The sequence below is a fragment of the Trachemys scripta genome, chromosome 7, assembly GCF_013100865.1.
Source record: "Trachemys scripta elegans isolate TJP31775 chromosome 7, CAS_Tse_1.0, whole genome shotgun sequence".
Classification (NCBI taxonomy): Eukaryota; Metazoa; Chordata; order Testudines; family Emydidae; genus Trachemys; species Trachemys scripta.
This window is the reverse complement of record NC_048304.1, coordinates 6948314-6962671: the sequence shown is the minus strand read 5'-3', so window position 1 is coordinate 6962671 and position 14358 is coordinate 6948314. Positions and strand designations below refer to the sequence as shown.

Genomic DNA, 14358 nt, shown 5'->3' with positions numbered 1-14358 from the left:
CCTATATTAGCCCAAAGACTTTGGTCTAACTAAACTGTGTGCACACAGAGACCAGGAGAGACCAAGATGGCATCCATGACCAAGGCCCCTGCAAAACCTGAATAATAACCAGATGAAATATAGGCAGGGATGAGTATACAACTACCTCCCCACCCCTCACTCTCCGAAAAAAATTTTTTAGCCATTTTAACATATCTAATAATCTGTATTAAATTTATTCTTTGAATCCACCTTCATCATTTTTTGGTTATTTGGGCTACGGAGCACATATATTGATATCTACCCTGTATACAACAGCAGGAGAAAACATGAGCATGGATGTATGGTACTGCTGAATCTTTACTTGGATAATTCAAGTACAATTATACTGTGCTCACCTGGTTTTCTGTTCCACCCTAACAGAGGATTCAGAGAGGCATTTGCTATCTACCGTTAACGTTTTAATCAATAAGTTAATTACTCTTTTAATCTATTTGGCTATTTTGCGTGCATTGATTTTTCTAACTCTTCTTCCATCAGAATTTTTATCTGCCCAAAATAAAATTGATCAGATTTAATCTAGCCAGCTGGTAAAACATGAATCAAAAGTTACTAATTGCTTCTTTGGATTTGTATCTTAAATGTCATTTAAATTCATGAAGCAGCTAATGGAGTACCTGTAGGATGGTGAGAATACCTGGGAGCTTACTCCATCTGCAGCAAACAGTAATGATTTTTAGATAATAAGCCGACTAAGCAGCCCATTCTCAACTGCGTGTCAGCAGCACTAGCATTATCAGTTGAACAGCTGGGGGGGAAAAAAAATCTTTGCATGGAGCTGGATATACCTGTTACACTCTAAATCCAGCAACATGATTAAATAAAACCAGGATCGAATTCAAATGTATTGAACCATGATATTTCATACAATAGGTCACCTGAGCATATTTAAGTGTGAGCCAAATTCTGCTCTTACACCCAGGCATGCAGCTTCACTTAACTATACACAATTCAGGAGGGACAAAGTTGGCCCTATGCATATTTTTAATGAATTAATTGAAAATGGATGATAAAATACGGGGCGATAGTCTGTTATACACTTGTGGAAGGGAGCAGCATTCACTTTCTTAGTTGTTCACTTGTAAATGATTCTTCTAGGAGTAAATAGAGATAAAATCTTTTAAAAAGCTGGAGAGAGGATTCAGTTAGCAAATGCCCCAAAAATTATATATCCCTTAATCTGCGATTGAATTTTTCTTGGTCCATGTCCACAAAGCCTCTAAGAGAGTGTATAAATGTCACATCAGATACATAGCAGAAATAGTTGTGCGATAGGAGTTAGCGGCAAGGGACTGGCATGGACCTCCTGGATCATTGAATCCGGTCTCTTGCTGATGCAGGCAATTCCATCATATAATCTCATTTCTAAATTTATCGAACTCCATCTTAATGCTAGTTTGGTTGTTTGCCTTCATTCTTCCTATTGGGAGCACCTGACTCCTCTGAGGGTTAGAAACCACCTGCCCGTTGAACATGGAACAGGAAGAGAAGACCTTTCCTCCTACATTCTGCAGCCATAACTAGTCATGGTACATACCCATGCACTGGAATCGACAAGCCTCTTCACAACATTTCACTCCTTCGGGTCATTCAGCTACACCCTTACAATTATCCACGCTACCCTTGCTCCACTCCATCCCCACGTTTGTGAACAAAGAGCAGGAACCTGCCATCACTAGCTGTGGGAATGGAGGGGAAAGCACCAGGATGAGATGGGGATGGAAAAGCAAAGATGAAGCCTAAGGAATGACGTTTCAGGGCTGTGAAGTGAAGAGGCTTGGAGAGATTTTCAACAGAGCTCAGCCTCCTTTTAGGCACCCAAAATAAGTGGCCAGATTTTCAAGAAACCTCTACACTTTGTGCGCTGAGCTCTTTTGAGCATCTGGCCCCAATTGTGGGTGCTGGGAGCACTGGGAAATCTGGCCCCACAAGAAGCAAAGAGATGCAATTAAGGTCTTGCAAGAAGGAACTTAAGAAGTCACAATAGTCAAAACAGGCATAGACTATAGAAAGAATAAGACATTTAGGAGGGGCAGGTTAAAGGTAGCCAAACTCTCCAGAGGCGTGGCAGGCAGACTTACAAACAAGTGAGGCAGAAGGAAGAAAGCAAGCTCTGAATCAAGGATAACTCCAGGATTTCTGGCTTTGGGAACGCAGTCAGTTTGTTACATTGCACTAGTGGAATTCAAAACATGAGAGGAAAAGGTAGTTCAAAAATTAAGCATTCCTTTCTCTTCGTATTGTCCACAAGCTAGCCACGTGCCCTTCGCTGCCATGTTTGAACGTTGTTGCTCAAATTCATCCTTAACAAATGCTTCCCTGCATTTTGCATGATGTGTTAGATGAGTAGGTGTTAGATGAGTAGTTCAAACTTACGCTACAAACGGCGGAGGCTGCGAACATAGCATGAAAGAAGAAATGGAGTAACAAATCCTTGTTAACAAGATCTATTCTAATGGTTTTGTTTTTACTATTTTTTAAAATTCTTAAGATACAAAGTTAGCTGCTCTTCAACATTTATTTCCCTCCCCCCACCGCCCCATATATTTTTCTGGTTGAAGCTGCCATGCACTTTGATTGAATAGACACAGTGAAATCAAATAGCTTTTTGTTTAGATAAAATACATTTAGGATCTGTAGCTTCTCAGAGTAATTCTCTCCACTGATTCTCAAACACCTGTCAACCTTCTGTCACAACACTACAGCAGGCGCACTCATTGTTATTGTTGGTTATTTCCAACATCATTCTGATCCTCCTCCTTCAAGAATAGATGGACACCACTCTAAAAGCTTTGCCAAGTGAGAGTACTGGCTCTTTCTATTATAAAAAATAGGTCTTTCATTACAAAACATGCTCATTAAAAAGATGATTGTTACAACCCTGGTGATACCTATTTCAGTTCTAAAACTTACACAGATTATCTGGGTCTCTAAAGGGTTCTGCTTGTTTTGTACGGGGTGTGTGTTGGACAGTTAAATAAGCCAGATGACAGGATGAAATGGAAAACTGTCCAGGTACAAAAAGAGAGAAATAGAAATGGGATGAAATGGAATAGTACAAACTGCAAGGTCATGCACATAGGGACTAACAACAAGAATTCCTGCTAATATATTAACTGGGGGCTCAACAGATACAAGTGAGAGAGTTGGGGAGAGACCTGGGTATGTTGGTCAATCACAGGGCAATTAAGAGCCACCAATGTGATGCGGCCATGAAAAAAAGCGAATAGGATCCAGGCGTTGCATTTCCAGTAGACACAAGGAAGTATTAATACCATTGTATATGGCAGTGGTAAGACCTCTTCTGGAATCCTGGTCACCCACATTCAAGAAAGATCAATTCAGAAAGAAACAGGTGCAGAGAAGAGCTACTAGAATGATTAGGGGAACAGAGGGCCTAAAAGATAGGACTGCTTTCTATAAATACACCACGAGGGTAAACACTAGGGAGAACAAAGGGCTATTTAAATGAAAGGACAATGCTGGAACAAGAATAAGTGGGTATAAACTGTTCACAAATAAATTTAGGCTGAAAGTTAGAAGGTTTCTAATCATAAGAGAAGTGACATTCTGGAACTGCCTTCCAAAAGGAGCTGAAAGAGCAAACAATCTAACTAGCTTTAAGACAGAGCTTGACAAATTCATGAGTGGGATTAGATGACAGGGTTGCCTGTAGTGGTGGGGGGCTGGTCTGGGCAACCCTTGGCAGTCCCTTCTGGTTCATGTCTTACTTTCCTCAAATCGCATGCTTCAGGGCTTCATACATTCACCCCAGGGGTCAGGAAGGGAATTCTTCCACAGTATATTCACAAAAAGAACAGGAGTACTTGTGGCACCTTAGAGACTAACAAATTTATTAGAGCATAAGCTTTCGTGGATGCATCCGAAGAAGTGGGCTGTAGTCCACGAAAGCTTATGCTCTAATAAATTTGTTAGTCTCTAAGGTGCCACAAGTACTCCTGTTCTTTTTGTGAATATACTGTGGAAGAATTCCCTTCCTGACCCCTGGGGTGAATGTATGAAGCCCTGAAGCATGCGATTTGAGGAAAGTAAGACATGAACCAGAAGGGACTGCCAAGGGTTGCCCAGACCAGCCCCCCACCACTACAGGCAACCCTGTCATCTAATCCCACTCATGAATTTGTCAAGCTCTGTCTTAAAGCTAGTTAGATTGTTTGCTCTTTCAGCTCCTTTTGGAAGGCAGTTCCAGAATGTCACTTCTCTTATGATTAGAAACCTTCTAACTTTCAGCCTAAATTTATTTGTGAACAGTNCCCCCTTCCTCACCCCATCACCTCTGCACCCTATTCCACCCCGCTGTGCCCCCCACCCCGCCCCGCTTCCAATCCCCCCACTGCGCCCCCTTCCTCACCCGAAACCCGCCCCCCATCACCTCCTCTGCAAACCATCCCGCCCCGCTGTGCCCCCTTCCTCACCCCCAACCCCGCCCCCCACCGCTGCACGCCCCGCCCCGCCTTCCTCACCGTCAGGGACACCCAGAACTCGGCCCGCTCCATGCGGACGCCCACGCGGAGCGCTCCCCGTCGCGCGGAGACGATTCCAACCGGCCGCACCTGCCACCCCTGGGCGCAGCCATACTGCTGCCCTCCGACCCGCTGTCACGTGGGCTGCTTGGGCCAATAAGCCTGCGCCCCGGGGTCCGGGCCGCTGTGAGTGAGCCTGGGTAGGGAGTGCGCATGCGTACTGGGGGGAGTGAAGCCGTAGCGAAGCCTTTGCCCGTCCCTTTGCCCTCAGCGCCTGCCCGTCCCTCGCCAGTGCGGGGGCTGCGCATGGAACTGCCCCTCCCTGGCAACAGCTGGCGTGGGAGCATTCTAGGTCTCCCGGTTCGAATCCCAGCCCCTCTAGGGCAGGCCGCCTGTCTGTGCCCAGCGCTAGCTGCATGCGGCGGGGCAGACAGGGTGTGACAGCTCCCAGCCATCCCCTCCCTGGGAGACATGGGGCAGGGGAAGGTGTAAGAACGGGCCACGTGGTGGTAGGGTGACCAGATGTCCCAATTTTATAGGGACAGTCCCGATATTCAGGGTTTTTCCTTATATAGGCTTCTATTACTCCCCACCCTCTGTCCTGATTTTTCACACTTGCTGTCTGGTCACCCTACGTGGTGCCAACTCCCCAAACTCTCTCACCGGCCTGGTGCAAAACGAAGCCTTTCAGAAAGGGGCAAAGCCGCGTTATTAGAGGAGAACCTCGGCTTTCATGGAAAACATAAAGTCAGGGGCACGCCCAGGAGTGATAACAGCAAATTGCAAGATTGTAACTTCACTCCTGTACGATAAGGATCCTTGTGGGTGCAGATCAGCAAGTCACCTGCGTGGGTCTTTCAAAGCTCGACACGGCGGCGATGTTAAAATAGCACATCTTCTGGCCAAAAATCAACCCAAGTACTTTAAAGCGGGGCCGCGTGTTATTCTGGTCAATTTAATGGCTGACTTTTTCGAGGTAATATTGTGTTTGTTTTTCTAGTGTAACCTTGGATGTAACTTGAACGTTATCAGGAGCATGATGCATCAAGCTGATGCCTGTCAGAGTCAGGAAGAAATGTTACATTTCCCTTTTTCTTCTGAAGGAGAAATCGTCGTCACTTATTTCATGCCTCAGTTGAAAACCCCTTGGGAAATATAGCTGTTACCAAAGTGACCTAGGGTTTACTGGTGTGAAATGATGTGAAGAGGAGCTGTTACTGCCCGGGCATGCCTCTGAGAGCGAACAACACAATGAACAATCATCTGTGGCTCACCCAGGATGCAGCCAATCCTACATTCGTGTCTACTTGAATTTAATTTGAAATGATACCAGAAATAGGACAAAGCCTGCCTTGTGTGACCTGTGAAGTTAGAGCAGGAATGTTTGTCTCAAACAGCATTGTGTTATTATTATTCCTTTTGATTTGTAAAGTATATTCAAAGTGAAAAAGCTCCCATCTCACACTCCAGGTGTTTTTGCCTTGAGTTAGAAATACAGCCCCCGCAAAGCAATGCACAAAACCAACAGTGTCTAATCCCCCCAAACCAGAGAAGCACCAGAGATGTGAGGGGGCATCAATGGGTACCCCCCCACACACACACATATCAGCCAACCTACCTATAACCCCTGGGTAAAATGCTAGGGTCTGAGGCATGTTCTGAGGGCAGTGGTTTAACTAGTTTGGACTAAGGACGATGAGCTGAGAGGTCACCACAGAGCCAGCAGCTCCATCTCATTTATTCTGAGAGGGTTCCAGCACCTCAGCTGACCGCAACCCCAACAGTGTGTCCAGGGAGCAGGGCGCATCTCTCAGTGAGGAGTTCCCAAGTCATTTGGGGCTTTACAGATCCAAACCAATGCTGTAAAGCCAACTGGCCGCCAGTACAGATCCTGGAGAAGAGCAATGCTGCCAGCTCTCATGATTTTATTGTGACTCTCTTGATACTTGATGCTTTTCTTAAAGGCTCCCGGAGATGGGGGATTTTGTAAAAATCTCGACTTCCATTAAAAAATGGATATTTGCAGAGAAAAAATCCCTAAAAACATGAACCACGGTTTTAAAACAGAAGGCAAATAAAAATAAACCAGCATTTATTATTTTTAAAAATTTCAGGACTCTTGAGCCAATCTCATGATTTTGGGGGGGATTCACTTGTGATTTTTAAATGCATGGATTTGGCAATCCTGCCTAGATAGACAATCTGAGATTTCATGGCATTCCGCTAGAGTCACCTGTTGGCTTTGGCTCACAAAACACCTTATCCTTTCACACAAAGGATACGTCTTCACTTACCGGAGGGTCTGGCGGCAGGCAATCAATGTTCTGGGATCGATTTATTGCGTCTGGTTAAGACACGATAAATCGATCCCGGATCGATCCCGGAAGTGCTCGCCGTCGACGCCGGTACTCCAGCTCGCCGAGAGGAGTACACGGCATTGACGGGGGAGCCTCTGTGCCGCGTCTGGACCCGCAGTAAGTTCGGACTAAGGTACTTCGAATTCAGCTACGTTATTAACGTAGATGAATTTGCGTACCTTAGTCCGAAGTGGGGGCTTAGTGGGGACCAGGCCAAAGTGTAATACTCCTCTTCAACACACTATGTCTCTCTCTCTCTCTCCTCCAGTGAGGGGTGAAAGTAACTTAAAGGACTTACCGGTACTCCGGAGTCCTTAGGAGAGGCGGGGCCTCAACCAGAAGAGGGGTGGCCTCTACCGGAAGAGGCGGGGTCTTTAAATCCCTGGGTGCTTTAAATCAGGATTAAAAGGGCCGGGCCTGGGGCAGTGGTAGCAGCAGCTGGGAGCCCCGGGCCCTTTAAATCACCACCTCAGCCCCGCTGCCGGAGCCCCGGGGTACCAGCAGCAGCCGGGGGCTCAGGTGGTGATTTAAAGGGCCCGGGGCTCCAGCTGCCCCTACCGCCCCGGGCCCTTTACATCATCCCCAAAGCCCTGCTGCCGGAGCCCTAGGGTAGCAGCAGTGGGGCTCCGGCGGCTATTTTAAGGGTCAGGGCGGTAGCGGCTGCCGTAGCCCCAGACCCTTTAAATAGCCACCGGAGCCCCGCCGCCACTACCCCAGGGCTCTGGGGATGATTTAAAGGGCCCGGGGCTGTAGCTGCGGCAGGAGCCCCGGGCCCTTTAAATTGCCGCCAGGGGAAGCCGATCCGCCCCAGTACGGCACACCAACTCTCGCCGTACCAGGGTGTACCAGCTTACTTTCACCTCTGCCTCCAGTGCTTCCTTTACACATCAATCCCCAAGAAGGTCACTCAGTCCAAACAGGCCAAAGTTTATTTAATCTTCCTGGAGTTCATTCAAGATAACTTTGGTTTCGATTCTTAGAAGACTATGGAGATCTAGTAAACATGTCATATGTAAAATAGAGTAGAGGCTGCACTGAGGACAGCTATTAGAATGAGACCAAAAACCTAACCGAGTGCCCAGCTTTCAGAAACATCCCTGCTATTTTAACAGGAGACAGAAATAAAAAATGATCCACCATCTATCACTGTCAGCTCATGTTACAGTGAATAATGAAACAAGTGTATCAATCCAAAGCACCTCATTTTCCAAGTACATGTCTGTCATTCAATTAGATACCAGAGAAGATGTTGGAAGGAAAAATCATGCAACTGCAGCAAATGAAGCATGCTCTCAAAGTTATTATCATCCCTACACAATCCACTGAGGGTAGCATTTAGAAGGAGGCCTTATTCTCCAGTTTTACCCCTGAGGCCCCGTGATGTAAAGGTTCTTCAGGGTCTCAGCAGCCATTTTTCATATTGTTCAATGTGAAGCTTTCAAAATATGCTCTGTGGCACTGTGGCTCTTTTTATTTATCACCTTCTGTCAAATGAACAGCAGTACTCTATTAGAGAGGCCACAACCTTTTATTCTTCTGAGCCACTGTCCTGTCGTAAACGAACAAGCTCTGTCTAATGCTATGGGCCTAACATTAATCTTCTTGATGCGTCCCACGGTGAACTCCCACCGAGCCTACAGAGTAAGTTGAGCAAAGAAAAAGGTTGGTTTTCTCGTGTCCTTTCTCCTTTGTGAGACAATGCTGTCGATGCTGCCGCATGTCCCTTTTGCAGTAAGCTAAGCAACGGGGCAGAGTCGAAAGGCTAGTGCGTTAACTATTGCACGCTTTGTTCCCCTCTTAGTCGCTAGTATCTACCAGCAAGGAGGTTACCATGTTTATTTGTCCACCAGCTGAAGCTGCTAGATTCACACCAGTTGCAAACAATTGCTACCAGTCCTGCACACAGAATCGACAATAGAACATTGGTCCTGGATGATTTTTTCTTCCTTGTTCTGTGAAGGGGGGAAGTGTTCTCCACTCTATGGAAGACACTGCAGGCCCCACCCACACGTACCACAGCTACTCAGGAGACCAGGCACTCCTTGCAGAGGCTTGGTATGAACTCTGAGGGGTATGGTTGCAGTTCAAGGAGACATACCCAAGCTAGCGTTCATCTAGCTAGTTTGGGTCCTAGAGCGGTGAAGCCGCAGCAGTGAGTCCCCCGGTGTAGGCTGTACAAGCCTATCTGGAACCCTGGGTAATTACTCGTGGCTCCATTGGGAGTTAGGCGCCTTTGCAAATCTGGACCAGAGGCCCTAGGTTGTAAGATGTGCCTTTCAGAGGCTAAATCATCAAAATTTCCAAACCATACCTTGCTGAAAGTAATGATCTCCCAGTGGGAGTTAGGCACCTAGAGTACCTTTAAAAATTTGGCCCTGTGGGGATTAGGCACCTGAACACTTTTAAAAATCTGTTCCTATGTCCTTGCCAAATTTCAAGGTTGCACTGTCACCAGTTGAGACACTGGAGCTGTTCCAACTTAAAACATTGGCTGGTGAAGCCAACTTTTGAAGAAGAAAAAAAATGGCAATTTCCCCTATCCTGTAACTTCATAGTCCCCATCGGTCACTTTGCAATGCGTAGGCAGCAGAGTCACAAACTATTAAGTGCCATTTTGTGCTGCTACAAAACCGAATTTTCCCTCCACGCTGGCATCCATGCCGCGTTTTGGTGAAAGGGGCTCCCAACAGACGGGATCCCTGACTCTTTGGGTTCATTATATTTACACCATTTAAATTTCAAAACAGTGATAGCAACTGACAGGTTTCCATGGGAAAAAACCCTTGTCATCGCATCTGTTTTCCATAAAAGTGAGATGAACTAGATTTCTCTGGAATAGAAAGTCACAGGGTGTTTCCAGCACTGAGGCTAAATGGTGATTCAGACCAGTGGTGGAAGGGACTGACTCAAGTGCTCATGAATTGCCCAGGACAGAGATAATAAACAGAATGAGGAAAGCAATTGCTTTAATAAATAAACTGGAACATGTGTGCAGCTGATACTGCCAGGGGCTGATATATGCCAAGTAGTCTGTTGTTAACATCTGCTCCACAGCAGCTTTAATACGCTCTGACCAGATCAATATATCTTCGCTGCTGGTGGCAGGCAAAGACCCTCAGGCTTGAAAAAAATTGTCCCACGCTGAAAGAATTAATCATTCCAATCAATAAGTAATGGGACTGCAACAGCCCTGATACACCGGGTCCATCGGTAGCAGTATTCACTCTATGTGATCTATCTATATTTAACATGGTGGAGGCCGAGGATCAATATGGTGCTGGCATGTAATATTCCATTCAGCACGTCTGGAGATACAGTATGTCGCATGTCACGCTGGAGTTTAATGGCCTTTCATGCTTTGCCAAAGCCTTTGTGTGCCGCCCAGCTGAGGGAGGCAGGTGCAGCTCTGTGAGTATAATGGCCAGTTTCAAAGGTGTCCTTAACATCCTGCAGCCACATACAATGAAAGAAAGACAGGCTAGGAGGAGGTTATTAACAAGGCAGGAGATGTGAAGAACGGGCTGAGTGGATGGACACTTCAGGGGCTGAGAGGAAAAGAGAGAATCCTGTGTAGGATAAAGGGTTTGTGTAAATATATAAGTGCACAGGCTAAGTGCAAGGTCCTCTACATAGGAAGGAAAAATCAAAGGCACAACTACAAAATGGGGAATTAGTGGCTAGGTGGTGGTACTGCTGAAAAGGACCTGGAAGATGTAGTGTATATCACTCATCAATGTGATGCAGTGGTGAAAAGGCTAACAACGTTCCAGGATGTATCAACAGGAGTGTTGGGAGGTAATTGTCCTGCTTCATTCAGCACCGGTGAGGCCTCAGCTGGAGTCCTGAGTTCAGTTCTGGGCGTCACACTTTAGGAAAGATATGGACAAACTGGAGAGAGTCCAGAGGAAAGCAATACAAAATGATCAAAGGTTTAGAAAACCTGACCTATGAGGAAAGGATAAAAAAAACAGGCATGTTTAGTCCTGAGAAAAGACGGGGGACCTGATAACAGTCTTCAAATATGTTAAGGGCTGTTAACAAAATCAATTGTTCTCTTGTAGGTAGAATAAGAAGTAAACGGGCTTAGACTGCAGCAAGGGAGATTTAGGTTAGATATTAGAAAAAAGCTTTTCTGACTCTAAGGGGAGTAAAGTTCTGGAACAGGCTTCCAAGGGAGGCTGTGGAATCCGCATCACTGGAGGTTAGGGTGACCAGACAAGCAAGTGTGAAAAATTGAGACGGGCGTGGGGGGTAATAGGACCCTATATAAGAAAAAGACCCAAAAATCGGGACTGTCCGTATAAAATCGGGACATCTGGTCATCCTGTTGGAAATTTTTAAGAATAGGTTGGACAAACACCTGCCAGGGAGGGTCTAAGTTTACTTGGTCCTGCCGCAGCACATGGGGCTGGACTTGATGACTTCTTGAGGTCTGTGATGGGGTGGGTGTGTCCTCACAGGCCCTGAGGCAGTTAAGGTGGGCTTGAGAAGTCAATTATGGTACCTGGCTGCACCTGGACGGAAAGCCAAGCTTAATTGACCATGAAGCCCAGCTGGGCAGGAGTGGGCTGGTTAGTATAAAGCCAGGAAGTTGAGTGCTCCTGTTATTTTTACAGAGAATTAGGCAAAGGTGCTCGAGGCCAGAGCCTCATTCACAATACAATCCTGCCTCCTTCTCTGTCCATCGGGGGCATTGAATGAGGCAGGGGTCTTGTGGATAAAATAGTATGTGATCGTGTATTTAAAGACGGTATCATAATGTATGCCCACAAGGGGACTGAATTAAGGATGCACATGCAACCTTATTTCTGGCATTTCCTGATTCTGAGTGCTTTGCTTTGCAGCTTTAACCTCCTTTTAAGGGCTAGGGTGAGACCAGTATAGAATCTGAATACGTTATGTCAGAGACCATAAGCTTCCCCAGGCTGTTTACAATAGCTTGCCCCATTCCAAAGAAATCTGGCATTTTTAGAGAAATTTAGCTGAAACTCTAATTGCAGTAAATATCATGGAAACAGATGGGGAAACCAGACAGCCAGAGATTTAATAACTCCTTCGAGTACTTAACAGGAGAAACACCTGTCCCAGAATTCATTAAGAAAAAATGATTAATGAAGATGTCGGTTTTGCATAATTATTGAAAGCCCTGAATTGCACAACTTTTATGATCCTCATTTATTTTGGAATCCAGCCCTTATTGGCAGCTTGGACACCCTAAGATGAGTAGGTTGTGAATGACATGAAATGCTCATTTTTAGCCATTGGGCAGGGCTAGTGCAATGACTAATCTAATAGCGAGGCAAGCAGAGCTGAAGGAGCTGTATGAAATTACTAGAAATTAACCTTAAACCACTACCTTTTATTCCTGGCTGAATCCGTTATTTCATTTGGCACACAAGAGAAGAGAAAAATCTTATTTCTGCCCACTCTTGTGCTTACTGTCCAAGGCCTGTGTGATGGGTTGGGTCACACCGTCACAGAAACCCCCTTGGGACTGCCACCTGATGTGCTGAGACTACCTCTAAGCCCGTTTTCCCTGGCAGCTTGGGACTTCAGTACTTTGCCTGGTTGTGCCAGACACGCTAGCCGGCTACAAACACAGACCAGGTCTGAACCACATTCCCCAGAAGCTGCAGGTTTAACTGAAAACAGCTTAAGAAGTGCTCCTGTCTCCAACACCCAGATACCCAGTTCCCAATGGGATCCAAACCCCAAATAAATCCGTTTTACTCTGTATAAAGCGTATACAGGTAAACTCATAAATTGTTCACCCTCTATAACAGTGATAGAGAGATATGCACAGCTGTTTGCTCCCCCAGGAATTAAGTACTTGCTCTGGGTTAATTAATAAGTAAAAAGTGATTTTATTAAATAAAAAAAGTAGGATTTAAGTGGTTCCAAGTAATAACAGACAGAACAAAGTAAATTACCAAGCAAAATAAAATAAAACGCGCAAGTGTAAGCCTAATACAGTAGGAAACTAAATGCAGGTAAATCTCACCCTCAGAGATGTTCCAATAGGCTTCTTGTACAGACTAGACTTCCTCCTAGTCTGGGTCCAGCAATCACTCACACCCCCATAGTTATTGTCCTTTGTTCTAGTTTCTTTCAGGCATCTCTTTGGGGTGAAGAGTCTCTCTCTTGAGCCAGCTGAGGACAAAATTGAGGGGTTTCCAGGGGCTTATATAGTCTTTCTCTTGTGGGTGGAAAGCCCACTCGTTTCCCGTGTAAAATCCCCTCCACAAGATGGAGTTTTGCAGTCACCTGGGCAAGTCACATGTCTATGAATGATTCAGCTTTTTGCAGGATGTTTACATGTTAGTTTGAATGTTCCCAGGAAAGCTTAGATGTGGATTGGAGTCTTCCAAGGTCAATTGTTAGCTAAGCACTTGAATAACCCCTTCACACTATGTTGACCAAATCAGCCTTATTGCTTCCTATAGCAAACATTTTAAACACACGCATAGAACCAGCACTCATAACTTCAGATATAAAAATGATACATGCATACGAATAGGACGAATACATTCAGTAGAACATAACCTTTGCAAAGAAATGTTACATGGCATATCTATCATAAAACATATTCCAGTTATGTCATACTTACACTCATAAGCATATTTCTATAAAGTATTATGGGGTGCATTGTCTCAGCCCGATCCTGCAAACACCTACATATGTGCTTAACTTTATTCACTTTATGAGTGGCCCCAGTGACTTCCGTGGGACTCACCAAGTAGAATGGAGGAAGCGTTTGCAGCATCAGAGCACCAATTGCTCTATCAGTTGCATTTCTTGACATGATCAAACTATTCTGAAGGCTGACGACTGCCTAAAATGGTGTATGGACGATATTTTCAATAATCAAACTTCTCAGGAAGGCTGTCTTTGTAGCTATGGCACAGGTAGGGCGACCAGATCACCACACTAAAATATAGGGATACATTGGGGTGCCATCAGCCTCGCCCACAGTCCACACCCGATCTTCCCAGGCTTCACCCTCACTCTGCCCCAGGTCCCGCCCCTCCCTGCTTGGCCCCCCACACACACCCTTCCTCATCGCCCGGCCTGCCACTGGCTTGCTGCGTCCCTCCTCAGTCCCCCACCCTCTGCTCACCTCCCCGCCCGCCACTCGTCTCTTCAGCCCCCCGCACGCCACTCACCTCTACGGCACTGACTTCCCCTCTGCCGGGTGGGTGCTCACCCACCCCCCGCCTCTTCCCGCCCCTGCACTTTCCTCGCACCGACCCCATTCCACCCCCTTCCCCCAAGTCCCCGCCCCTGCCCTGCCTCTTCTCTGCCTCCTCCCCTGAGCATGCCACATCCCCGCTCCTCCCCGCTCCCTCCTGGAAAGTGCTAAGCGCCACCAAACAGCTGTTAGGCGGCGGGAAGCGCTGGAGGGTGGGAGGAGCGGGGACACAGTGGCTGGGGGAAGGGAGGAGAAGGAGGCAAGGAGCGGGGAGCTTGGCTGCAACTTT

At 46.3% G+C, this 14358-nt stretch overlaps 1 protein-coding gene across 2 annotated transcripts in view; it reads right to left on the bottom strand.

The window, feature by feature from the left end:
- Window positions 1-4647, bottom strand: part of SLC25A26 (solute carrier family 25 member 26) — a 126953-nt gene extending 122306 nt beyond the window's left edge. The window contains exon 1 of one of the 2 annotated variants that reach the window (XM_034775940.1): window positions 4524-4647. In XM_034775940.1, the coding sequence (XP_034631831.1) occupies window positions 4524-4556 (33 nt within the window). In that variant the 5' untranslated portion in view covers window positions 4557-4647. The remainder of the gene's footprint in view (window positions 1-4523) is intronic. The other variant, XM_034775941.1, reaches the window with a different exon arrangement.
- Window positions 4648-14358: the final 9711 nt, after the last annotated feature.